The sequence below is a fragment of the Harmonia axyridis genome, chromosome 5 (genome assembly GCF_914767665.1).
Source record: "Harmonia axyridis chromosome 5, icHarAxyr1.1, whole genome shotgun sequence".
NCBI classification, from domain to species: Eukaryota; Metazoa; Arthropoda; class Insecta; order Coleoptera; family Coccinellidae; genus Harmonia; species Harmonia axyridis.
Genome location: NC_059505.1, coordinates 8873548 through 8901542, shown reverse-complemented (window position 1 = coordinate 8901542; position 27995 = coordinate 8873548). Strand labels below are relative to the sequence as shown.

Genomic DNA, 27995 nt, shown 5'->3' with positions numbered 1-27995 from the left:
TTGGTACGTTTATTCTTTGCATCAAATGATTCATACAGACATAGCAACGGTTTTTGTTCAGGTCCAGCCTAGAAAAAATTGATAAATAAGATTCAACCAAAAAAAACACCCTGCATATTGAAAAATCTTGAATTAGTTAGGATATTCGAATAAAGGAGAAAAAACTAAAGGGAGCAAGGTATTTCTCGAACTTCCGCATGCGATTTTAATACTCGATCTAGTCAATTTTTGAGTCACAAAATTGAGATACAACAAAATGCAGAGGTTTTCAGAGGTCTTTGTATAAAGGAATCTTTAATGATTTCAATCAACGATATCCCCCACTGAAAACGATAACATCGAGGCATAAATTTATTTATCGAATAACTAAATTGAAAATAAACGATAAAATAAGTTTTGAAGAACATACTAAACTATCTAACATAATATCTTAATAAAAACCCTATGCTATAAAAAATCCCTTGAAAAAAAAAAGTTTCACAAAAATTGCTCAAAATGGCAATTGATTTGATTTTCTTATCATTTATTGATTATTTCACAATTTGTGCAGGCTTCCTCGATTCTCTGAAGAAGTTGCATTCTATCGTTCATTTGTATCGAGAAGACTTCTGATTTTGTAACCCCAAACAAAATAATTGGAAGGATTCAAGTCGAGGCTCTTTGCAGCCAGTTATAAGGTTAAACCTTACCTATCCAACTATTCGAAAATTTGACTTTCAAGAAATTGGTCATAATGGACTTGAAATTAAGTGCAGCCACATCGTGTTGAAAAAACATGCCTCCGACATCAACAGCTGCATCAAGCAAAACAGGTTAAATATTTTGAAGAAAGTCAAAATAAACCTCACCAGTGAAAAAGGGTGATAACACGTACGGACCAACCAATATATTATTATATATAAACACCACACCATACATTAAATGAAAACCTCTATTGACAATTGGCCTATTCTGTAGTAAAAAAATTTGGTTCGGCACAGACATGTGATTTTTTAAATTATTAATACCATCTCATCATGCCCAAGATAGGGAGTCCTGGAAGCAGCTCGTTCAAAGAGTCGCGACATGATGTCACTACACCTTTACGAGGGTTAGATTAAGAGAGAGAGAATACCATCTCTGGTAAATTGTGCTTCATCGCGAAATAAAAATCTTTATTACATTTTTTGATTTCGCAAAATCCAGCTAAAAACCAGTCCAGCGATTTCATCGCCTAAATCTATCTTCTGAACTTTTCCTATTACTACTAGATTTATTGATTGAAATCGCATGCGGAAGTTCGAGAAATACCTTGCTTCCTTCAGTTTTTTCTCCTTCATTCGAATATCCTATCAATTTCAAGAAATTTACAGGGTGGTTTTTAAGGTTGAATATAATTTATCAATATTTTATAGGCCGGACCAAAAATCATGAAAATATATAGGGTTGTTCGAAAGTTATGGGTAATTGAAGAAATTGACAACATTAATGGAACACCCTGTATCTTGATTATATAGAGAGAAAGACCCTACAAATATAGGTGATTCTGATTCGCCTCAGTGTCCTCTATATACCCTTAGCGTCCGCCCATTTACCAATGAATAATAATAATAATTTATTCATCCATAGCGACATATTACAAATACGTATTGGACAAGTCAATAAAACAACAATAGAATGAAAAATTTCACATACTAGCCATTATTTAAAACATATTAAGTATATCAACTTCCTAACATGATATGCATACAACAATCATAATATTCAGTTAGGGTATAGAGACATTGAGACATTAAGAAATCATTAACTGCCCTTCTGAAACTTTGTACACTTTCAATATCCCTATAGTGCTTTGGAAGGGAATTGAACAACTTAATTCCCATATATCTGGGAGACCTCTCATATCCCACCAGAGTGTGACGTGGTATGATTAGTAGCGAAGAGTGTGTTGTTGAGTAAGTATGATTGTAATTCATACGCAGAAATGAACCGTCATTAGTTTTTACATATGTTACAATTTCCAAGATGAACTGAGATACCACTGGCAAAACACCGAATTTTTTGAAAAGCCCTCTACATAATGTTCTCATAGGAACTCCAGCCATATGTCGTAATGCTCTCTTTTGAAGAAGAAAGACTCGATTTAGTGCGTGAGAAGTCCCCCAGAATACAAGGCCATAAATTATCCATGACTTGAATTGAGCATTGTAATAAGCCATGCAAATTTCCATATTGGTTATAGATTTTAACCTATAAAGAGCATAACAAACAGAAGACAACTTTTTACATAAACATTCAATATGCTGATACCAGTATCACCCTGTATAACAAAAAACGAAGTAACTGAGGACGATAGTTTGAAAAGAGGAATCAAGCAACAACTTGAAAAAAATTGCTAAAAAAGCCAAAGAGTTCAAGAGAAAATGAACAACAACCTTAGTTAAGATGTTCCCTTAATTTTGCTGGTATGTACGAATATATAACGAACCAAAAAATGCAAAATAACGAATCTTTATAGAAAATAATCAAGCACAAACGGTATGAGATATTGAATACCATCGGAATGATCTGAAAGGAGCAGACGATCATATTATGATCAGAAGTCGGATGACGTGCTACCGGTAATGAAAAGGCATCTGCATTCCCCAGACGTGACGTCCGCTTTCCAATCAAATAAATTCGCATTTAATTTCAACTCGGCAATTTCAGCTTGATTGCAAGCGATAGAAACAAGAACCAGCAGCACCAAACGCAGTAGTAAGCCGCCCCAGGACATGCCTGCAAATAATAACCCATCCTTGCAGAAAAGATTGGATCTTGCGTATCGGCCTGCAATCTAGAAAACACTAAACACATATCGTAGTTGTCCTGTTCGTGATGGACTCCTAATTAGACACTGCTCCTGTCACGTGTCTGCTCTGCACTCTAATCAGGAATATGTGCTCGAGTTCGTCCATTGTTTTTTCTTCTTTAAAGCTGCCGGCGAAAAGTTATGTGAGTCTTGAACGATGGTTGGTTGTTCGTAGAAAGCAAATTGCTTCATCCATCTCTTAAGGTTTTCGGAATTTCAATTATTGATGCCGCGAAATTTCACTCTGTTTTTATGTTGGAATCAAAACTTGCATATAAACAATAGAAATGATATAAAAAAATAAATGCCGACTGAAAAATCAGATATAATTGCTCCAGATGATCCCAAAAATGATGATAAACGAGGATAATGATCAACCCCGAATTAACATCCACCTCCACCAGGATCTGACTGAGAGATCTAATGATCGAATGGCCAAAAAGACCTTAAGTGCCCCACGTTGGGCGCCAAAATTATGTGTAACCTCTTTGTTACAACTCAAAATGCCCGAGAACAATCGTTTGATTTGAATCGTGGTTCTGATCTCTGAATTCACCAAATGAAAGGGACAAAAACCCAGGTCAATAAAATATCTCTTATATTCACACAAGTATTTTACAATCCGAAACTTAAAAATATCTGGTACGAATCTTTAAAATATCTGGTACCAGAAAAATTGACATACAATATTTTACAAAATGAAAATATATATAAGTGAATCCGAAATTTATAAATGTACAAGAATTTTTCAAAATCACAATTTACTTCCCTGAAGAAATTAGTCCTAGCTCTATATTGAGCCAATCTTCCTCCACCGAAGTTGATAAGAGCTTTGGTGTGACAGTTCTTCAATAGCAAGGAGAGTAAAATACTTCGGCTTGTAAGCTGACAATTGACAATGATGTTGGGCTGCCTTTTGATGAAGGTCTCTCAATGTAATAATCAAACTTTCAGCGTTTATCAGGAACATCAATCAGGAATTTTGTGAAGAAAAAATACCAAAAAAAAAACCTTTGTTTTACTTTTTGCTTTCGGCAGGATGAGACAAAAAGGGGAAAATTGGAAAAATAGGAAGATTGGATCTCGTGTATCGGCCTGCAAATCTAGAAAACACTAAACACATATCGTAGTTGTCCTGTTCGTGATGGACTCCTAATTAGACACTGCTCCTGTCACGTGTCTGCTCTGCACTCTAATCAGGAATATGTGCTCGAGTTCGTCCATTGTTTTTTCTTCTTTAAAGCTGCCGGCGAAAAGTTATGTGAGTCTTGAACGATGGTTGGTTGTTCGTAGAAAGCAAATTGCTTCATCCATCTCTTAAGGTTTTCGGAATTTCAATTATTGATGCCGCGAAATTTCACTCTGTTTTTATGTTGGAATCAAAACTTGCTTATAAACAATAGAAATAATATGAAAAAATAAATGCCAACTGAAAAATCAGATATAATTGCTGGGAGATGATCCCAAAAATGATGATAAACGAGTATAATGATCAACCCCGAATTAACAGCCACCTCCACCAGGAAAACCGAGAGATCTAATGATCAAATGGCCAAAAAGACCTTAACTGCCCCACGTTGGGCGCCAAAATTATAAGTAACCTCTTTGTTACAACTCAAAATGCGCGAGAACAGTCGTTTGATTTGAGTAGTGGTTCTGATCTCCGAATTCACCAAATGGAAGGGACAAACACCTCTTATATTCACACAAGTATTTCACAATCCGAATTTTTAAAATATCTGGTACCAGAAAAATTGACATACAATATTTTACAAAATGAAAATATATATAAAAGAATCCTCTAGGCCACCGAGTGCTGTGTTTATTGTTGTTATGTGGAGCTTTATGAGAAGCCGCCACAAATCCTTTCTTGAAACGTTCCAGCTTACGTGAGTCAATAGTTGAAGTGGTGAACGCTTCAATGTCAACATGGCCATATTTAACACGTTGAAATGTCTTCTATGTTTGGACTCCTCTATCATCTTTACAGATTTTCTTGGATTGCTGGCTGTGATATGAAATATGGTCTTGCTTGGTCTCGGAATTATGTTGGTTGGCTTTCTGTCTGCCCATCAGCAAGTTCTATGATGTCCAGCAGACCCCTGCTAGTCTAATTCTATTTTGGAGGTACTGCTTAGTCTGTCCTATATAATTCCTCTCGCAATTTAGGCAAGGTATCTGATAAATTGAATTCGATCTTTGGGTATAGGAGTCTTATCTTTAAGATTATGATATATTACAAAGATCGAATTCAATTTATCAGATACCTTCTTTACGATAATCCTAAGCACATGCTTACACGTTGACGGCCAAACCGAATATTCACGGTTCCAAGGTCATTCTCCGTATTTCGAGGGACCAGTTCGGCGTATTGTGTTATGAATTGTCAAAACCGACTGGCACAATCACAAGCGATCGTTAACGAACGCAATTAATGCGTTTGAGCTGAGCATTGAAAGACAAACGCCCGCAATACAACGAAAGACATAATAAAGTGATTTTACTGCATGAATTCAATCGAACTCATGTTGCGAAAGTGGTCAAGACATACTTGGAAACGTTGAAATGGGATGTCCTACCCCATCCGCCGTATTCTCCAGACGTTGCTCCCTCGGAGTATCACTTGTTTGTATCAATGGCACATGGACTGGCTGGCCAGCACTTCCGGTCTTATGAAGAAGAAAAAAATTGGATCTATTCGCGGTTTCAACTCTTCGAAAGCTGACCAGTTTTTTTATCGCAGTATTCGTACGCTGCCCGAAAGATGGGAGAAAGTAGTGGCCAGCGATAGACAATACTTTGAATCATAAATGTATAACCAGTTTTTCACAATGAAGCCACAGATTTCGAAAAAAAAGCGAAGTTGTACGCCTATGTAACTTATCTAAAGCTTTTTATTATTAAAGTTTTCTCCACCCCCTTTCCCAATTTCTTAAAATTCTTAAAACTATGTAACCCTAAGGAAATGTCGATAAAAATATTTTATAGATAGAACTTAATAGGATGAATACTAGAATTTTTTCATTTCCAAATGATTTCTTACTTGATAGTTCTTATAATAAATTATTAAATTGCTACTACAGTTTCTTCAATAATGTTTGTAGTATCTAACAAATGGTTTTTTATTAAGTTTTGTCAGGTTAGTGATAATAATCTGTGACATTTTGAAATGACTTATATGAAAAATGAAAATATCCCTATGAAGTTATTATAATTCATTTTGAACCATCAGGAATCAGATGAAGGTAGAAACATCAAATCATTATTATAATTTCATGCAAATAATAATCCTTTTTTGAATTCATGTAAACTTCTGAAATTGATTCTTCTTTCTCAGTGAAAACCAAGCTAAACTTACATGAGATAGAATTTTTGGGATATAAGATAAACATTTTATCATAATTATACAATTTATTGAATATTCACAAAGTATAAATTAAGGCACATAAGAAGTTTGTCACATATTAGCGGCAGTTTCATAGTAACTATAAAAGCCTCAGTTTTGATTTGATTATTTTTATCATCTTATGTTTGAATTCGAACAGATAATGTTGGAGGGGAAATTTTAACATACAGAGAAATTATATATCTATAAGATACATGAACTAGAATAAAAATGAAATTAAGTGATACAATCATTAGAATATGTGTTTTTTTTAGTCTAGCAACTTTTTTATAATTCGTCAAATTTTGTCATTACGTTATTTTTCGAATATTTAAAATAAATAAAAAAGTATATTATACATATAAAATATTTGGAATCATTTTGTCAGCAAGATTATTGACGTTATGAGATCAATATGTAGGGGTTGCAATGATTTTTGTGGAAACTAAATGATAACATGATAACAATTGTTTGACTTGAGATCATTGATTGGGATTTCCATTACTATTAATCAATTCCTTGATCATTTCTGCAGACATAAAGCTTACAATTCTCTCTACACATAAATATGGTAATCTACGTCCAAGACTTTCTGTCAGAATGTCTATGGCTAATTGCTGATCTCTCAGAAATATCCCTTCCTCAATAACCATCAAAATCTCTTCCCTATATTGATTGTTCGATAATCGTTCTCCCACATCACCAAGCATTCCCTCAATTCCAGAATTGTTAACAATCTGCAAAAGTTCATTTTTGGTGCTAGAAATAATGTCGTAGTATGTTGTTGGAGAAGAAGGAACAATTTTTTCATTCTTGAGATCTTCCATGGGACCCTCAAGTTCTTCAAAAATTTTTTTTAAATCCTCCATTGAATTAATTAAATCCATATTTCTTTTTTTAATAGGTAAACGTCTGTGCTTTCTGAACACTATATACCTAATTACTTCTTTGAGAGCTAGACCTCCTTCGTAAATTGCAATATCAAATGGTGTTAAGTTATCTTCATCGACCACATCAAGTGCAGCACCTGCATGTAAGAAAACAGACACAAAATCGGGATCATATACAACTGCCAAGTGCAGTGGTGTTTCTAGTCTAAAATTTTTCTGTTTTACACTTGCACCTTTCTGTATAAGAAATTTCATTAATTTGATTTTCGGATCATCTTTTTGGCCAACGAAATAAATAAACTTATTGTATCTAGTTAGAATGTGAAGACAATTTTGCCCCTTGTTATTTACATTTCCAAAGTTTATATTATGCTTTGCTAACATAAAAAATGGATTTGTTTTAAATGGGTCGAATTTGCAGAAAAATTGAAAAATATTATTTCCATACTTATCCCGATAATTCAAATCGGGATTATGTTTAAGTATGTGCGCCATGTGCTTGCAACGTCTTAAATAAAACATAGGTGGCCAGCCATCTTCATCTAGAACGTTGATGTTACCACCGTTTTTCATGAGAAGCTTCAGAGCTCTGAAATTCTCAGATATGACAGCTAAGTGCAGAGGCGTTTTTCCTTCTTTATCTGGAGTATTAGGATTGAATTTTCTCTTTATCAGTCTCCTAATCATCCAATATGGTTCTTCATATTCTCTTTGAGAACAAAGGATGTGTAAAGCGTTGCGTCCTCTCTCGTCCACTTCTCTTTCTTCAACCTGCAATAAATATATTCATGAATTCATGGTAAAAGAAATTATTTTAATGGATATTGGCTTCACTGTTTATTTTCAATAATTTTTCACTAATTTATATCGATAAATTGCTAATAAAATGACATTTCTGGGAGCAACTACAGCTGAAAAACCTGAAAAATATTTTTATTTGGTAAATTATAACGTGAATTGAAATTTAGGTTGCTATTGTTAACCACCATAATTTATAACGTAGTATTGGTTATTGTAATGGTAATATTGTATTAGTTGATGTCTTCCACCAGTAGAGTTTGAATTGGTTTACATCCACCTGCAACTAATTTGAAATAATAATAATAAATTTTGATTCATGCAGCGTAGGAGATTGAAAATAAATCGAATAAATATTTCGAACAGATGATTGAAGGCTCAATTGAAATGATTCACTCAATAAATTACATTATAATATAGGTGAAGTAAAACAAAAAAAATCATTTCACATCAGAACGAATTCAACTATTGATTGTAGACCTGAAAAAATTCACCAATTCATTATTATACGATATATACGGTATCAAAAATATCGAAATAAATTACATTATAATATAGGTGAAGTAAAACAAGAAAAAATATTTCACATCAGAACGAATTCAACTATTGATTGTAGACCTGAAAAAATTCACCAATTCATTATTATACGATATATACGGTATCAAAAATATCGAAATAAATTACATTATAATATAGGTGAAGTAAAACAAGAAAAAATATTTCACATCAGAACGAATTCAACTATTGATTGTAGACCTGAAAAAATTCACCAATTCATTATTCTACGATATATACGGTATCAAAAATATCGAAATGAATTACATTATGATATAGGTGAAGGTGAAAACAAAAAAAAAATTATTTCACATCAGAACGAATTCAACTATTGATTGTAGACCTGAAAAAATTAACCTGTTCATTATTATACGTAATATACGGTATCAAAAATATAATTTCAGAGAAATATAATCTCATCAATTCTTCACTTTTCAAAAAACTCATTTCGTAATAACTTTTTGCATTTTATACTTCTATTGAAGCATAAACACCGGATATTCATTATTTGCTTTACTGAAATAGAAAACGATTAAGACTGTCAACCTCTGTTTACCACTTTGACATATTGCCATATGAATTCTATGGACTACTAAAAACAAACGAGGCTTTCATAAATATTTTATTTTATTTTAAAATACAAATATATCTTACTATACGAATTAAAAAAAAATTATAATTATTTATCAAAGAAGATAAGCGATGTGGTCACCCACTAATTTGATAGCGAATTATTTCCATGATATTTTGTGAACAAAAAATCAAAACTACTGTATTGTTTACATACTCAATATTGTGGTAATCATGTCTTTGCATGCTGATCGAGAGCTCAGCAGATGGTACGACACTAATAAATACTCCGAAAAATACATTTAGAGTTTTGTCAAGTGTTCAGATTGCAGAAATTATATAAGACTTTTCAATACCTACCAGGTGATTTTTAATGTTGATTCAGTCAGAGAGGAAAAACCTTACAGGAAAATATTTCGAACAAAAGATTGATGGTTTTGAAGGAGGAATATGCTTATCTTAAAATCTCTTTCATTTACTTCGCTCTTGTGGGGGTAACTTCAAAAAGATATCCCTGTTTTTTGTTGCTAATTAAAATTCTATAGAAAAATACAAAAGTTTTGTACGAACAATTTTTTTAAATTCCCAACAGATGGTACTGCAATCGAATTTAAATTTTCTGTCTGAACGACTTAAACATATCTGTTCGATTATCATGAAATTTTAACGTTCCCTGCTGAATTGTTTGTTTTCAGTACATGTACACTCATTGATTATTTGGAAAAGGGGAAAATATATTGTTCTTTGTGTCTTTGGTTTAACAAATCTAAGTATATATAAAACCGCTTGCACATATACGTCAAACTATAAACGTAAAATCACAGCCCAAACGGGACCATCTAGAGCAAAAATGACAAGAATAAGACCCCCCTCAAAATCGTCTGGAGATCCCGGGAAAAATCCCAAACCTTCGATTCTCCCCGCGGTTTTCGAGTATACGGGGTGTTTCGGATCATTTTGACATTTCAAGTCCCATATTTCTGTGGTATCTGTGGACAATTTGGCTGTCAGTGTCATGTTAATAATAAATATTCCATTTCGATATATGAAAGTTCTTGAAAAAGTTTGCAGTTTCCAAAATTGTTATTCTTTAAATAAATGCCGACAGATAAAATGCAAAGTCTTCGGCGAATCGAAAATTCGATAGATATTTGTCAAAATTTGGAAATGAACATTGATATCATCGAATGCATTTTCAGTTCAGGTTCGTTTGAAGGGTTTGTATAATTATTGATTCCATTGGATGAATGTTACTTTATTTCAGGAATTTTTCGTTTATTTTCCACAAACTATAAAACTACATTCTCTTTCGTGAGAATTTGAATCTATTGCGACAAAAGATGGAACTACAAAAGAGAACAGAAGCTTCATCTGATCATGTATTAAACAGATAGAAAAACTCCTTATAGATAATTCACAATTGGCTTTATTACTGGAAAAAGAGCCAAGTTAGTCAGATGACATTCAAAAAATTTCCATGTGTTTTTTGAATATCTAAAATATACACTTTTACGACTGAAGAGTGCAAAAATATAAGTGACCTATCAGTTTTTGAAGAATTTGAGTGCAGTGCTGTTGAATTTATAATGAAGAAATCAAATCGTTGTGAAATCTTTCATACGAATAATTTCAACCATATATACCCTGTTATATTATCATAATATTATTTGTCGTTCAACTGAAACCTTGGAAATTAAGAGACTCTCAAATTTATAACCCGATTTCTCAAAAAGGTTCTACCTAGATATTAAATTTGCTTATGACGTAACATAAGCCATGGGTATTCGAAAGGCAAGTCTATTCATTCTGTCTCTTTTCAGGTTGTTCATTTATAGCTATACTATATACATATATAAAATCAGTTCGAATTTTTCACTTGAATTACTAGTCAAAATGTTACAACAGAAATAAAATTTGAAGGATCATTCAGTATATGAAGAATTTTGACATGGCAGTTACTTTCGAAATTGGTATGAATTTTCCAGCAATTCAATGTAGGTATAAAATACTTTAAAAGGTAACTATTTATTAATACCTGCCATGTCATGAATGAATGATTAAACTTTTATAAAAATGTATATACCTATTATTACAACTCTCTTTTGTTGAATCAAATTTCAATTAAGTTTTCAAAGGAGTTTTCATATGTTTACAATTAGACATGTTGAATTATTGCAATACATATTTGAAGAATATAAACAATTACTATACTACCTTTTTCATAATTTCTAGTGATATTCATCCCTAAACATTTTTAGCTTTCCCTAAATTCTTTACGATAAAATTATCACTTAAATTTTCTATCAGATATATTCATTCAGAATTAACATTTGTTAAAACAAAAAAGTCATCCAAGTACAATGCAACAACAGTTAGCAAGTTATTTTTTGATTTTATGTAAATACAATGCTCAATTGTTGATCTTTTTCAACTAATATCTGTCAAAATTTCATTTACTATATATATTGCCCTGTTCAATTTACTTCTGAGTAAAACCCAGAGCTACAAGCTTGCTCTATAACGTAACGAACCATCACGATTATTAAGCTTGAATTCAGCTGTCCTCCACTGAATCAGAATTATCTAGTGAAATTTCTATATCATCCCTTATCTATGATAACTACATCGCGACTGGTATTAATGAAATTGTTACCTGTATCCCTTTGATCATTCACCAGAACCCACAAAAATCATTTTTGTCCATATACCTTCAAGAAATATGCAAAATTCATCGATACAATTTTCAGATTCTAAAAACGCCTTAGTTCTTCAGGAATGTCCAATTGGTCTTTCAATATTATAAATTATGGAAAATAACCTACTATTAACCAAATTTTTAGATTTCAAAAGGTGTCCTTCCTTGTATTCTAAATATATACACCCTATATAATTGTTGATCGAATATTGTATTTCTTAATAAATTATGAAATAGAAGTATAATTTGTTGCTCAACTGAAAAAAGTATTGATGAACCTCGGAAATGAGGGACTTCTTATAACCTGATTTCTCAAAGAATATATGATATTATTACGATTGTTTGTAAGGCAACATTAGCCATGGGTTTTTGAAAGGTAGATCTATTTATTCTGCCCCTTTTCAGTTTATTATAGCTATACTGAATATTCCTAAAACAAAATTTCACTGTAGGTCTTTTCATAGATCTTATCGAATGATTATGTAAATTCAATATTTGTCAAAACTGAAAATAAACATTGAATGCAGTTTCTTTTTCAGGTAGTATTTCTATTGACTGATAATAACTCTCACATTTTGATTATGCATTTTTCCCAAACTTTTTAAAATAGAAAGAAATTGCCATTTCTAGAGAAATGAGAATTTCAAATTTTAAAATGTCTAATTACTACTTTAAATATATGCACCCTATATAATTGTTGATCAAATATTGTGTATTTCTTTAAAAATAAGTTAATAATTTGAAGCTTTAATCTCAATTTTCAGACTTGAATTGGTCCAACATCTCTAGATACTTATAATTGATATTCGACAAATAAATATCCTGTATAATTATCCATCCAAACGAAAATAATCCATCTTCTGAAAAGAAAAACAATGTTTACTATATAGAATTAATTTTAATAATGATTCAAAAGTGATGAAATTTTGCAGACTTACTTATTTTGGGTCTTAGATCACAAATCCGCTGTCATAAATTCTTCAATCCAGCTAGTTTTTTTTTTTTAATTGTGAAATTGGCTTAATGAAGGCGAGGTTATCCACATTAATAGCTAGTTTTCTTGTATTTTATTAACTGATTCTCGTTAGAAATGATTAATTAATCACAATTCAAGCTTTCCCTGAAATAAAAATGCCTTTTTTTCGTCAAAATCGATGGTTTTATCGATTGTTTATATATGGCGGCGGCCATCATGTTTAATACGTAACGTGTGTCAGATGCATAGACCTAATATTAGGTCTAATAATCTGCAACGTTGCCTGTATGCCAGATCTTCTTGATGGGATCGGTTTTTTACTTGGTGGAAATTCATATTAATAGATTGTTTGAGATTATGACGTATTATAAAACTGTATGGGAACTCATAATTTTCGCAAAGCTATTCGAGCAGAAAATTCGGCTTATTCCGTGATGAATAAATGGTAGTTCATATGGTGTTATTCCGGTTTTTTCGATATTGGCATCGGATTCAGTTTAGTCCTCCTGAACATATACAGGGACATTGATGTTGACGACGAAGCTGTGATTACAATGTTTTCAAGGGTTCACAGACCAAATTAGATTTTGTGTTATACTTGCCAATTGTCTTCTTTTTTTTCTTATGAAACAATAGATTTACTATTTTTTTTTAAATTTCTACCTGAATGGCTAAAATCGTGATAAGTTAATAAATATATTATAATATAACAAATACATAAGCGCACAAATTTTTTTACCGAAATTTGAGGCTTTATTGTAAAACACTGGTTATACATTTATGATTCGAAATATTGCCCATCGCTGATCACTATACTTTCTCACATCTTTCGGGCAGCGTACGAATTGAAAAAACTGGTCATCTTTTGAAGCGATCCACGAATCGATCCAAGTTTTTAATTCTTCATAAGATAGGTCAGCTGGTCAGCCAGGCTGTGTGCTATTGATCGAAACAAGTGATAGTCCGAGGGAGCAACGTCTGGAGAATACGTCGGGTGAGGTAGGAATTCCCATTTCAACTTTTTCAAGTATATCTTGACTTTCGCAACATGGAGTCGAGCATTGTCACGCAGTAAAACCAATTCATCTACTCTCTCGTCGTATTGCGGCGGTTTGTCTCTCAATTGATTGCGTTCGATAACGATCGCCTGTGATCGTTTCAGTCGGTTTTAACAACTCATAATACACTACGCCGAGCTGGTCCCACCAAATACTGAGCATGACCTTAGAACCGAGAATATTCGGTTTAGCCGTCGACGTGGAAGCATGGCCGGGATATCCACATGATTTTATGTGCTTGGGATTATCGTAATGAACCCGTTTTTCGTCTCCAGTCCCAATCCGATGCAGAAATTCCTTCCGTCAAACTCCGTTCAAACACCTCCCGGCTTCAACTCGTACGACACCCACTTTTCTTGTTTCTGAATCATTCCTATGACTTTCAGGCGTTTTGAAATGGCTTGTAGTCCTAATGATCCTGTCAACTATTGTTGCGTTTGAAATGAGTCTTGATCAAGTATTGCCTCCAATTCTGCATCTTCAAAAACCTTCTCTCTTCCACCGCGATGCTGGTCTTCGACATCAAAATCACCATTCTTGAAGCGTTGAAACCACTCTCGGCACGTTCTTTCACTAATAGCGGCCTCACCATAGGTATTTGAGAGCATTCGATGAGCCTCAGCCGCAGATTTATTCATATTTCAGTAGAAAATTAAAACCTCCCTCAAATGACGAGAATTTGGCTCGTAAGCTGACATGGTTAATCGTGAATAACTTTATGATGCAGACACAAATCGACTAACATGTCGATGGCGTTATGTTCACAAATAACTAAACTTATTGTATGACATCTACGATATATTCATTTCGACTACCACTTACCGTTACAGCCAGCTATTGCAAAACGGCAGGACCAAAGTTGTACGCCTAAATCTAAAATTTCGGAATATGACATTGTTCAGCTAAAATATTTTCGAAGTTCAGGCGCTTCCGGTTATATAAGAATTAAAAAATTTTTTTTCAAAACAAACTTTTTTTTCATTTTATATGTCTCAGATATTATCGAGATTTCCATTCTCAATTACTCTTTGCTAAAATTATTGTGTTAGTCCTCATACTTTTCAAAATATCAAGGAAAAACCGTGAAAAAGAGAGAATTTCCTTAGTCACAATTACCTGAATTATTTTTACTGTGAATATCCTTTGCCTATTTCAATTCACTTTCTCAAACTAAAATGATGTTGGAACATCGTGCATATCTTGAATTTGAGAAATATCATCACAGGGTGTTTCAAATATTGTGCCAAAAATTGTGAACAAACTTTGATCATAACTTTCGATTTTCAAATTAGAACCCTATTTTTTTGTGATTTCGCTGGATTCTACGGTAAAAAATAAGGGTAGTGTCCAAACATGATTATGCTCTCAAATTCAATAATTCAAGATTTTATGAATTTATGTTATACGTAGGGTCAATTTTATTCGATCTGTTTCCAGACAGACTAGCAATAATACTCTATGACCATAGAAATTCAAATATCTAATTACTTTACATGTGACAGGTATTTTCATTATCAAAGCTTCACTAATTTGATTTCACGAATTGAATTTCCGATATTCAAATGACAAAATTCTGGATATACTTTTCTCTAATTAAGTGGCAAATCAGTTCTTTCCGGCACATTTTGTGGAACAAAATAGACTGGAACGGATTTATCTATTATTTGTCAAATTTGTGATACAGAAAACTGTTCTGCCAACCAACATTTTTCAATGCAAAAATCACTAATAGATATTTATGGAAATTTCCGTCAATTTCAATAAAAAGGCAGTGAATTCGGGAACATAATGTTTAAAACTCGTACAGAAGGCTCATTCTACTACTCGGTCATTTTGAACTCTTGGAAGAATATCAATAAGTTCTGCACTTGTATTATAAATATCTAATTCCATATTCACGATGAATGCAATAGAATTATTGGTAGAACTCATCAAATTTTAAATTAGAAATTTCCTCATCTTCTTGAAAGGATGTTGCATACTTCATGAATATCCATTATACTAGATGGAGTACCTACCTAGAAGAAAAAAACCTCTACCTACCAAATGAAATAAAATCATGCAGGACTCCTGTGTGCCAATTCTATTCATATGAAAAAGCGGTAGAATATATTTTATGAATTCAGGAAAAAATCAGCGTGGTGATGAAAAGGGAGTAACAGAAAGTTTGAAACATCCTTCCGAATTATCTTCTCGTCAATTGGTGGTAAATGTGGATATTTCTGATTGAATGCTCGACAAGTTCTCGAAACAATTCTGTTGCATTCACCGTAGATATGGAATAGATCCAGAATTTCATTATTTGAATAACGGGGATTCATATCGTCAAATTATAATCTACTAGATTCAATAATGAGTACACCTGTCACTTTGAAATAATTGAATATTTGAAACGCACTCTAGAAACAGATTGAATGAAATTGACTCTACGTATAACATAAATTCATAAAATCTCGAATAACTCTTGAATTATTGAATTTGAGAGCACAATCATGTTTGAACACTACCCTTATTTTTTTCCGTAGAATTCAACGAAATCACAAAAAAATAGGGTTCAGATTTGAAAATCGAAAGTTATGAACAAATTTTGTTTACAATTTTTGGCACAATATTTGAAACACCCTGTGATGATATTTTTCAAATTCAAGATATGCACGATATTCCAACATCATTCTAGTTTGTGAAAGTGAATTGAGTATACCTACGCATAGGATATTCACAGTGAAAATAATTCACGTGATACTGACTATGGAAATTCTCTCTTTTTTAAGGTTTTTTCTTAATATTTTGAAAACTATGAGAACTAACGCAATAATTTTAGCAGAGAGTAATTGAGAATGGAAATCTTGATAATATCTGAGACATAAAATGAAAAAAAATGTTTTTTTCGAAGAATTTTTTTTTATTCTTGTATAACCGGAAGTGCCAGAACTTCTAAAATATTTTAGCTGAATAGGGCAGCATGAACAATGCCATATTTTGAACTTTCAGATTTCAAATCGGCCCCGTTCTCCAGAAACGTCTAATAGGCCTTCGAACTTGAAACACCCTGTATAAATATTCATATAAATATCTAAATATAAATATTTTTGAGAGGTTAAGCTCGATATCGGTGTAATCTGGGATTTGGTACCATAGAAAAACTCGAAACCCTTAACGGCGAACCCCCTCAAACTTAAGGCTAGGACCGCCCTTGATTTGTCGTCATGGAAAGTTATTTGCATCAAATATTTTCATGTGAGCAAGGGCGAAATGGTATGTTCTAGGAAAGAAGTCATATAGAATTCTACCCTAGAATCAGCATAGGATACCGAGTGAATCGTCTAAAATCAGCTAACGATACAAGGTTTCCGAAAAAAATCTTTTATTTTCTAGAGGGATACCCAGTGAAGGATCTACCGGCATAGTGACGGGGTCCAAGGGGCGGAGCCCCTTCGGCGAGCAGAGCGAGTCCATTAATTAAAAGGGATGTAATTGAATGAAAAGAAAAAATTGAAATCGATCTGTTTTCCATCGTTCCAACGTATAGTTGGGTGATTTACGACTAAAATTTCATGATTAATAGAACTGATATATTGGAGTCTTTTGGACGGAGAATTCAAATTCGATCACAGAACCATCTGTGACTAATTGTGAAGAATTATTCATACAAAACTTTCGTATTTTTTGCCGAATCCGGATCTGCTATAAAAAATTGAGGTTTCCATTCAAAATTTCAAAATTGAGCCCCCTCTCCCACAAAGGTGAAGGAGGAACTGGAAGAGGTAGTATCATAAGTGGACTACCCCCTCAAAACAATTTTTTTTTTCTTCATTTAATTTTTCTATAAGACGTTTCCATTTCGAGGTTTTTAACTGTTTCAACTCAAAAATTCTCCCAGTATAATCGATTAAACTATCAAAATATTTTGAGCATAAATTTGCTAAAAATAGAAGTACAATAAGTGTTCTTTTGTAATTGTTGTAGGTAAATGGGTACATGAAACTGTTCCAAAAAAAAATCATGCATAGCAAATATATTTTGATAGTTTGTTCCATTTCTATTCATAGGTCGAGTATTAAACCTACCTCTTATTTTATTACTTCATGAATGCTAAAAACCTTGTTTCGTTGTTAATAATGAAATAAGATATTTCTCAACGTACAATCCATTTAGAATAATATGACCCTTTGTTAGTTATGCTTAAAATAGGTATATAATTATATCTTACTTTCTCACATAAGTTACATATCCTTGGAATTGATTCAAAAAACCTCTTTTTTAATTGCAATTTGTTTTGAAGTTATAATACAAACTTGTTCTTTTCAATTTAAACTACAAAAATTTCTATAACAAATAAAATCAGTTTTTTCCTTTTTCAAAAATATGCAACATGATTTTTCTTATCGAACTATAAGTTTCAGTTTCACACGGCAAAATCAACCAAGTACCTATCCATGATAATCTGTGAAATTCAGATAATTAAAATATTCGATGGTCACAAGATTTTCTCAACAATTTCAAATATCAAATGTTGTTATTTGAATGTGACTAAGGAAAAACTTTAACGGTGTTAAAAGCGGAGTCCTTGGTGGCCACCGTATATCTTAATTGTCTGAAGTTACAGATTACCATAGATAGACAAGTGGTTGATTTGTCGTGTGGAACTAAAACTTTTATATAGCATGTTATATATTTCTGAAAGAGAAAAAAATAATTTAATTTGTTGTAAAAATTTTTATGGTTCACATTTAAAAAAACAAGAGTTTGTATTATAAATTCAAAACTAAGTGCAATAGAAAACGAATGGTTACACCAATGGATTCCACTGAAAAAGTGCCTGTAGAATGTGTTGTTTCATGTTTTTAGCACCAGTAATAAAAAAATTATAAGAACTTTACATTTCAAGCATTTTTCCAATTTTCTCTTTTATCTTGAAATCAATTGAATTTATCAGGGTTCAATTCCCTCAAAAATCGAGCCCGAAAATGTGCCATTCAATTTTTTCTAGCTCAAAGGTATTATGAGATCCCTTGATAGGGATTTATCAAGCCAAGTAGCTTGACATTCAAATAAACTACTTGACTTGAAAAATTACATAATTATACATTAACTTGACTTGACTTGATTTTAGATATTTATAGCTTGACTACTTGCTACTTGATATTACTTGAGCTTGATATGCATGCGTCGCACGGTATATATTCCTGCAATCTCGTGTTCGCTTAGACTAAATAAGGGGAATTCTCGAGCGCCGAAAGACTTTATTACTGGTTTTCTCACATTTCTATCAAATTAATTGCTAGATTTGGTAGCTTCATAAATATCTTTCTAAACTTGGCCAACGCCAGCATCTTCAGCTCCTCTTGAATGACAATTTTCCAGAGCTGCTCTTCCAGTTGCTCAAACCCTCAATAGGTTAGGCGACAAATCTATAAGATGCCTCATGTGTGTTAGATCCTGGGGGTAAAATTATGAAATCAAACAAGGCATGGAGATTTCTCAATATTAAGAAACTCAATTTTTTTTATAATTTCTTATTTTGTTATGATTTATAGTGATTTAATTTATGTTTCTATTTCGAAAAAGTTAATATTTACGTTTCTTATATACACTACACAATGAAACTGCTAGTACTTGATAAATAAATACTTAACTTGACTTTGAAAAACTACTTGTCTTGAGCTGGACTTGAAATCAAGTCAAGCTCAAGCCAAACAGCTTGAAAATCAAGCTAAGCCGTGAATATCTTGACTACACAACGCATTTGAGACACCAGATACAGCAAACTTCTGAACTTCTGAAAGGTCCAACAAAGCCTCTCTAAAAAACATCGAACTTAACTTTTCTTATATTGTTGAACAAGAATAAATGCCACTTCAATAAGATGCATCATTACTTTGAGGGCGATTTATTTGATTGATCTTCGAATTGAATGCATACTTCCTACCCGAACCCAAACATAAACGTCAGTATCTACAAAAATTTCAATAATTCTTCAGTATGGTGCACCCCATCCTGAAATGTGCCAACATCGATTTGAAAACCTTTCAAAATGGAGACCCGCTGAGGATCCTTCTGCCTTCTGTCAGCGAAAACCGTTAGCCGAAAAAGATTTTAATAAATTCATCTAATCAAATTCGACTTTCAAGTCTGAAATAATCAATTCAGGTCCGTATGAGGTGTAACGGCAGGTTTTTGATTGAACTATTTGATTGATAACGAACGATCTTCTTTTCTGTTGCTTATGGTCTACTCCTTTGTATGCAACTGAGGTGGCGCAACGTGTACCCATTCTTTATATGTCTAGAGTTCATTAATCAGGCAGCAGATTGCTTTCTTGTAACATAATGGGTACGTAAGTATTAGAAAAGAACAAGGTGGAATGCGATGGGTTCCTTTTTTCGGATAATATGTAACAAAACAAATCATTGCACAAAAAGTCCACATTGGTATGATATAATGATAAAAAAAGAGCCACCCCATCTAAAGAAAGCATCGATAGTCCATAAAGTGTTATTCAAAATTGAACCTCTTATTGATAAATCCTTTGCAATCTGATCTGATCCATCCTACATCCAGATAACTAGGTTGGGAACACTTAAAAATTGCATATACTCCCACTTTCAGATGCGTGATGTCAGCGAAAAGTTCAAAGCACTAATTCTTGAACTATATCAGATATTTAGTGTCTGATTAGTGTCTATTGGTTAAGTGTAAAACTATTCAAACAACACGTATTTTTTGAGAAGTCAACATTAAAAGTTTCAGAACAAATTTCACACCAACATTTTCGATTTGTGGAAAAATTCCTTTACCACTAATTAATGATTTATTATTTTTGTTATTGGTTTTTTGAATCATCATGAAAAAACATAAACACTTTTTTCAAGATATTGCTGATTATTTACTTTGATGCTTGAAAAGTTTAGACTGCACTAATTAAGCACTAAATATCTGACATATTTGAAGAATTGAAGTTTCTAACTTTTCGCACACGACATCAGAGGGCGTATAAGCAATTGTCCCTCAAATTGTTATCTTCTGGATGTTTTGAGATTGTGAAGTAATTTCCAATAAGGAGTTTAATTTTAAAATTTTAAAACAACACCATTACCAAAAATGGAACCATGCACCTTCCAATAATACACTGAAATTGTAAAAAATAGGTACCCACATTACAAAAATGGTTACAATTTTGCAGTCTCTCGGCCAACAAAAGTGAAATCAATAATTGTCGAATTTGGATCTCGCAAACTCCAAGAATGATTGTTGAAAAGCCTCTCCATCCTCAACGTGTCTCTGTTTGGTGCGGTTTTTGACGGGTGGTGTGAATTGGGTGTAACTGTTACGATGAATGGGTAGAGATTCATTAAGCCAAGTAGCTTGACATTTTAACCAACTACTTGACTTGAAAATCAAGCTCGTGAAAATTTATATACTTGAGCCTGACTTGACTTGATTTAAGATATTTATTGCTTGACTTGATATCAAGCTACTTGATATTACTTGAGCTTGATATGCACGCGTCGCACGGTATATATTTCTGCAATCTCGTGTTCGCTAAGACTAAATAAGGGGATTCCTAGAGAGCCGAGAGACTGAAGCATTCGCCAGTGTGACTTTATTATTAGTTTTCTCACATTTCTATTAAATCTACTGGTAGATATCGGTAGTTTCAGAAATATCTCTCCAAACTTGGGAAAAATGGCCAAGGATTTTTTATCAACGCCACCATCTTCAGCTCCTATCAAAAGACAATTTTCCAGAGCTGCTCGACTGTTACAACAACCCACAATAGGTTATGCGACAAATCTATAAGATGCCACATGTGTCTTAGATCCTGGATGGAAAATTATGAAATCAAACAAAGCTTGGAGGTTTCTGAATATTAAGAAACTTTATTATTTTTTATTTTATTATGATTTATAGTGATTTAATTTTTTTTTTCAAAAGAGTTGATATTTTCGGCACTTTTATACAATAAGTTATAAAATAAAAGTGTTTTTTTGCAAGGTTCCTTCTCATTTCATCATTTTTTTATTGATGTTACACTACACAATAAAACTGCTAAAAATCAAATAGCTCGATATGATTCGAGTACTTGATGAATGAATACATAACTTAAGATTGAAAAGCTACTACTTGACTTGAGCTTGACTTGAAATCAAGCCAAGATCAAGCCAAGGAGCTTGAAAAAAAGAGGTGATCACATTTGGCCACCGACATCTTTTGATTTAACAGTTTTAGATTTTTTCTTTGATTTCACATGGAAGATGAGGTCTATGCCAATGCTCCATAATAAATTCAATAAGTTGAAGATGGAATTCGTGAAATTATCGTGAACATACAACCTCAAATATTTGAGTTGATCATGGAAAATTTCATGGAATCGTAACATCTGTAACCATTCGGCATACCTGTATTTTTACAATGGAATAGACATCCATTCATTTCTTTTAAAATACATTTTTTCCATCAGAATGAAACCTTTTTTACGAAAACCATTCACCAAATATGCACAGTAATATTTATTGTGAAGCCTTATTAGAAAGGAGAATCCTTTATAACAACTCATAAGAGGAAAAAATGAATCAGAAAACTTTCAAATTATTCAATAGAATGTGTTACACACATTTAGTAAAATATTGCTCATTTCTCTAATAATATATTGTTGAACAGTTTCATTCTACGAGGATATCGATTAATTGATACTCTGAATTAATAAAAAAAAATCACCTGATATGTCAATCAAATTTTCATCGGCTACTAAGCACTGACCACTCCATCAGAGCAATCGATTAACGAGCTCCCATCATCCATCAAACTAGCAATTTCCCCCAATTTGAAAAATCCAATCAACCTACCCTGTGATCAATGCTTATCTAACCGCGAATGCTGTACAAGGGAATAAATTAAAAGCGATAACATATTCAAATTACTTATGAATTCTAATGAGAAAAATTACTGTTCATTATCGTTTTTCCTTTTTTTTACGAGTGGAGCAGCATATTGCTTCTCAACAAGAATTATGTCAGGTGCTCTCAGCATGCAGAGACGAGCGGCCACTGACTGAGGAACGTGCGTTGTGTTCAGGTAGCTCACCTGCAGATGCCAGCAGCGGGGTGGATACCGCGGGGTGGATACCAGAACCGTATCCTTCATCTTCATACATTTCTCTACTGATAATTAAACGATCAAGAATAAAAGCAATACTCAATTACTAAATTATTATTCAAACATTTTCAACGAATACAATGACCGATTAGAGTTGCACATATTTAACTTGAATATTTGAGATTGACTTGAGTTTGACTTGAATTAAGTCAAACTCAATCTGAGAAATGATTCGAATCAAACTGGACAATGGTTACAGATTTGAAATTCAAACTGTTTGTCAAACTAGTTTGAAAGATTTTAAAGAATAATTCATTTAGTAGATTTACCTTGAAGGGGTAATATTGATTGTTAAGTTTTGATCAAGGTTCGTAGAACTCAGCGCCGCCATTGTCCAAAGAATCACCCCTGAAGTTAGTTATAGATAATTCCGCGCACTTTATTTGTGTGCTACGCGCAGTCGTCCTTTAATGACGGCTGGCTATAATGATAATTTAACTATGGCCGTTTTATCTGTAGCACTTCTATGTTCTTAACCCTTTTCGATGGTTCGACAAAAGGGTCGAGAGGGGGTAAGAGATCGAACCGTCACTTCAATTAGTTCGAGTTCAAGTCAGCTCAGTATAATCTACACACAGTCTAGTAAGTACAAGTCAAGTACAGTTTAGTATAGTTCGTCGTTGCTCTCGTCCCTTGAGACACAGTGTTCAGCTTGCACATTTCAAGTTAGTTAAATATTGGCCTAGTCGCCACGTGGTTAAAAAAGATCCTTCAGTCGATCAACGTTAATACCCAAGTCGGTAAATTGTTATTGGATAAGTGCGTGGAACTGATTCATAGTTTTCGATAACTAGTTAAGCGAATCTTGTAAAGTGTACATTGTGTAATTGTATATATAAACCTACTTCAATAAATAGTGTGGAAAATTACATGGTCCTTCGAACTTCAACAACCCAGCACCTAACAGTCCAATTTATGTATGGATGTTCTCATCTAATAGCTACATAATTTGGTCCTTCGAGCCGGATATAAATTTGATCCTTGGAGCCGTATATAAATTGGAGATATCCCTGAAGAAATTATCAACTTCCACAATTGAAGTATCACCCACGTGCCTGAAGCAGACATATTGGTTAACTTAGAGGTTAACTTAATCAACGCATGCGCAAAGTGTGGTGAATTCTTTCGCAACAAGAGGTCGCTGTCTACGACGTATCGTTCCTGTCCAGAATCCATTTTGGTTCCAGTGCAAGCAGTTTTGGAGAGTGATAAGTTAATTTTAGAATTTTTATTCATTTTCTAAATAATTCTTATTTATTTTATATATTTCCTTGATTATTTCTTTTGCTCAAAATGTCTAATATCGATAATTTGATTAAACAAAGAACCATACTTAAGAGTAAACTAACTAGAATGGCCAATTGGTTCGGCCAAGATAATAATAAAGATAGAGAAGAATGTAGTGCTCGTAAATGTCAAGTAGAGCAAATCTTCAAAGACTATGAACTTATTCAAACTCAGTTGGAGATATTTGACTCTGCCTCATATGAAGAGGACAGAGATATTGTAGAAACTAAGTATTTTAAGGTTATATCTATGGCAACGAGAACTATAAATCAGTTCGAAAACTCGCAAAGTCAAAATCCTAATTCTTATCATGCTAACACGTCGAACAGAACGAACAAAAATAAATTTTTCAAATGTCTTATGTGTAATACGGATGAACATAAGATATATTCGTGTAGGAAATTCATGAATTTGTCTCATAACGATCGTCACAGTCTTGTGAAAGAAAAGAATGCTTGTCTGAATTGTCTTACGTTGGGTCATAGTGTACAATCGTGTTCTAGTCAACACACATGTTTCAATTGCCATGAAAAGCATCATAGTTTGCTCCATTTCAATAGGACTTCAACTCGCCATTATTCTAATGAAGTTCCTAATCCAAGATCCAACAACGAAGTATCCAGATCAAATAATCTGTCACAAATTCAGAATGAATCTCAAGCAGTTTCTCATTTGTCTACTCGTGCTCAACCATCCATTACAACTCGTAATGAAAATATTAGTCCAGGTCAAAATATGTCTAGTCTTTCATCCCTCTCTTCTAATAACCAAGTTCTTTTAGCTACTGCCTGTGTAAAATTATATGGTTCATACAACAAGCAAGTTATTGTTCGTTGTTTGACTGACTCCGCAAGTCAAACGTCTTTCATAACTGAAGATCTGGTCAACAGACTTCATCTCGAACCTTATAATCGAACTATTCAAATTTCTGGCATCTCACAAAGTTGTTCTATGTCAAATAGAATGATAGATCTAACAATTCATCCATTAGTATACCCTCATCGAAACATTAAGGTCTCCTGTGCTATCCTCAAGGAGATATCTAATCAATCTCAACACATTTTATCTTCAGCAGAAGAGAATGCTGAACGGATATTCAAAAACAAAACCATTCGGTTACCATCGGGTAGATTTCAAGTTGACCTACCCTTCAAAACTCCAAACGTACCATTTAAATTAGGTGATTCGTATTCGCAAGCGAAGAAAAGATTCTTGAATTTCGAAAGAAGACTACAAAATGATCAGCAACTGAAACATCAGTATTCGGGATTTATGAAAAATTATATATCCCTAGGGCATGCAAAATATTCCTTCCCTCATCATTGTATAATGCGTGAGCAAAGCCTCACAACTCAACTTCGAGTAGTTTTCGACGGTTCAATGAAATCTTCATCTGTCTTTTCTATCAAAGGTTATATAGTACGACCCTACTTGTTCGATTTATTTCGGGTTCGTACGTTACCTTTGAAAATTCTTACTATACCCAAGCACGAACTAATAAGTGCACTACTTCTGTCTACCCTTGTTTCGAAAATATCAACTTCACTGCCAATTCACTTACGACATATAAATTCTATAAATCTATGGTCTGATTCGGAAATAGTATTAGCATGGATTCGATCACATCCATCACGTTGGTCTGTATTTGTGTCAAATCGAATTGTGCAAATTCAGGACAATTTCAAAGATGCTACTTGGCGACATATTCGATCGCACCTGAATCCTGCAAATATATTTTCGAGAGAGTCATTGCCATCACAATTATTTGTCTCAGATTTATGGTGGCAGGGTCCCGATTTTCTTCTTCGATCAAATCTAGATCTAACACCGCCGCTTAAATGGCCTTTAGCCAGTGTAGTAGAATTGATTCCCGGAAAAGATTCACGCGTTCGCATTGTTCGTGTTAGAACTCAAGGAGGAACATTCACTAGAACAATCACTAAGATATGTCCACCTCCATTCTGCACGGAAAACATTGACAATCAAGTATTATTATCAATATGACTCTTTCTTTCTTTACTTCTTTTATTTTTTCATTTATTTTTCGTTTATTTTATTTGTTCCAAGAAATTATTTTCTTTATCATTACATCAAATTTTTTTTTTATTCATTTTCACTTTTATCCTTAACCTGGACGGTTCAGCCCGGGGAGTATGTTAAGTTTTGATCAAGGTTCGTAGAACTCAGCGCCGCCATTGTCCAAAGAATCACCCCTGAAGTTAGTTATAGATAATTCCGCGCACTTTATTTGTGTGCTACGCGCAGTCGTCCTTTAATGACGGCTGGCTATAATGATAATTTAACTATGGCCGTTTTATCTGTAGCACTTCTATGTTCTTAACCCTTTTCGATGGTTCGACAAAAGGGTCGAGAGGGGGTAAGAGATCGAACCGTCACTTCAATTAGTTCGAGTTCAAGTCAGCTCAGTATAATCTACACACAGTCTAGTAAGTACAAGTCAAGTACAGTTTAGTATAGTTCGTCGTTGCTCTCGTCCCTTGAGACACAGTGTTCAGCTTGCACATTTCAAGTTAGTTAAATATTGGCCTAGTCGCCACGTGGTTAAAAAAGATCCTTCAGTCGATCAACGTTAATACCCAAGTCGGTAAATTGTTATTGGATAAGTGCGTGGAACTGATTCATAGTTTTCGATAACTAGTTAAGCGAATCTTGTAAAGTGTACATTGTGTAATTGTATATATAAACCTACTTCAATAAATAGTGTGGAAAATTACATGGTCCTTCGAACTTCAACAACCCAGCACCTAACAGTCCAATTTATGTATGGATGTTCTCATCTAATAGCTACATTGATGTTAAATATTGTAAATAGTTACAACAAATACCTATATTAATTTAAAACAAAAGGGAAAAACATTATTTTGAACTTTTTTTCTCGAACTCGAACTCGAACTTATCACCTCAAAATTCTCCGAGAAAAGTAAAGTTCTTACTTCAGTACCTCTTACAAATCAAGTGAATGATGTGAACAAGCAATCTGACACTAGAGTGTTTTTTTCAAGGTATATAACTTTAAGTTGGCATTACTGTTCAAGATAGTGACCGATTTAACAGATGTCAAGTGATTTATTCTCAGTTTGGTTTGGCAATTCATCATGAATAGACTCACGCCTGAAGAACGCTTGCAAATAGTGCAATTTTATTTCGAAAATAATGGTTCTGTGCGGAATACGTATCGCGCACTACGTCCATTTTATTTTGTTTAGCGATGAAGCGCACTTCTGGTTGAATGGCTACGTCAACAAACAGAACTGCCGCATTTGGAGTGAAGCTAATCCTCAAGTGTATGTGGAAACACCGTTACATCCAGAAAAGCTGACTATTTGGTGCGCTTTATGGGCTGGTGGAATCATTGGTCCGTACTTCTTCAAAAACGATGACGGCCAGAACGTTACAGTCAATGGTGATCGGTATAGAGCCACGATTACTATTTCATTCCTGAATTGAACAATCATGATGTCCAGGAGCTGTGGTTCCAACAAGACGGCGCAACATGTCACACAGCTCGTGCCACAATCGATTTATTGAAAGACAGGTTTGGTGACCGCCTAATTTCACGTTTTGGACCTGTAAATTGGCCTCCAAGATCTTGTGATTTAACACCGCTAGACTACTTTCTGTGGGGCTATGCGGATAAGCCACAAACCCTTGACCATTTGGAAGACAACATTCGCCGTGTTATTGCCGATATACGGCCACAAATGTTGGAAAAAGTCATCGAAAATTGGACGTCCAGATTGGACTACATCCGAGCCAGCCGTGGCGGTCATATGC

The 27995-nt window shown here is 33.6% G+C and overlaps 1 protein-coding gene across 1 annotated transcript; it reads right to left on the bottom strand.

Annotated features, from left to right (window-relative positions):
* Window positions 1-6226: 6226 nt before the first annotated feature.
* On the bottom strand, window positions 6227-8955 carry LOC123680475 (ankyrin-1-like). Its single transcript, XM_045618392.1, has 2 exons — window positions 8816-8955; window positions 6227-7876 (listed from the first exon to the last, which is right to left on the bottom strand). The coding sequence occupies exons 1-2, from the start codon at window positions 8903-8905 to the stop codon at window positions 6698-6700; spliced, it is 1269 nt and encodes a 422-aa protein (XP_045474348.1). The 5' UTR covers window positions 8906-8955; the 3' UTR covers window positions 6227-6697.
* Window positions 8956-27995: the final 19040 nt, after the last annotated feature.

Bases quoted from the DNA above. Each gene is read 5' to 3' on its own strand.
- LOC123680475 (XM_045618392.1), bottom strand. From the start codon at position 8,905: ATGAGTTTTTTGAAAAGTGAAGAATTGATGAGATTATATTTCTCTGAA. The intron at 7,877-8,815 runs GTTAATTTTTTC...TATTTATTGCAG, and splicing joins TTACGTATAATAATGAACAG to GTTGAAGAAAGAGAAGTGGA.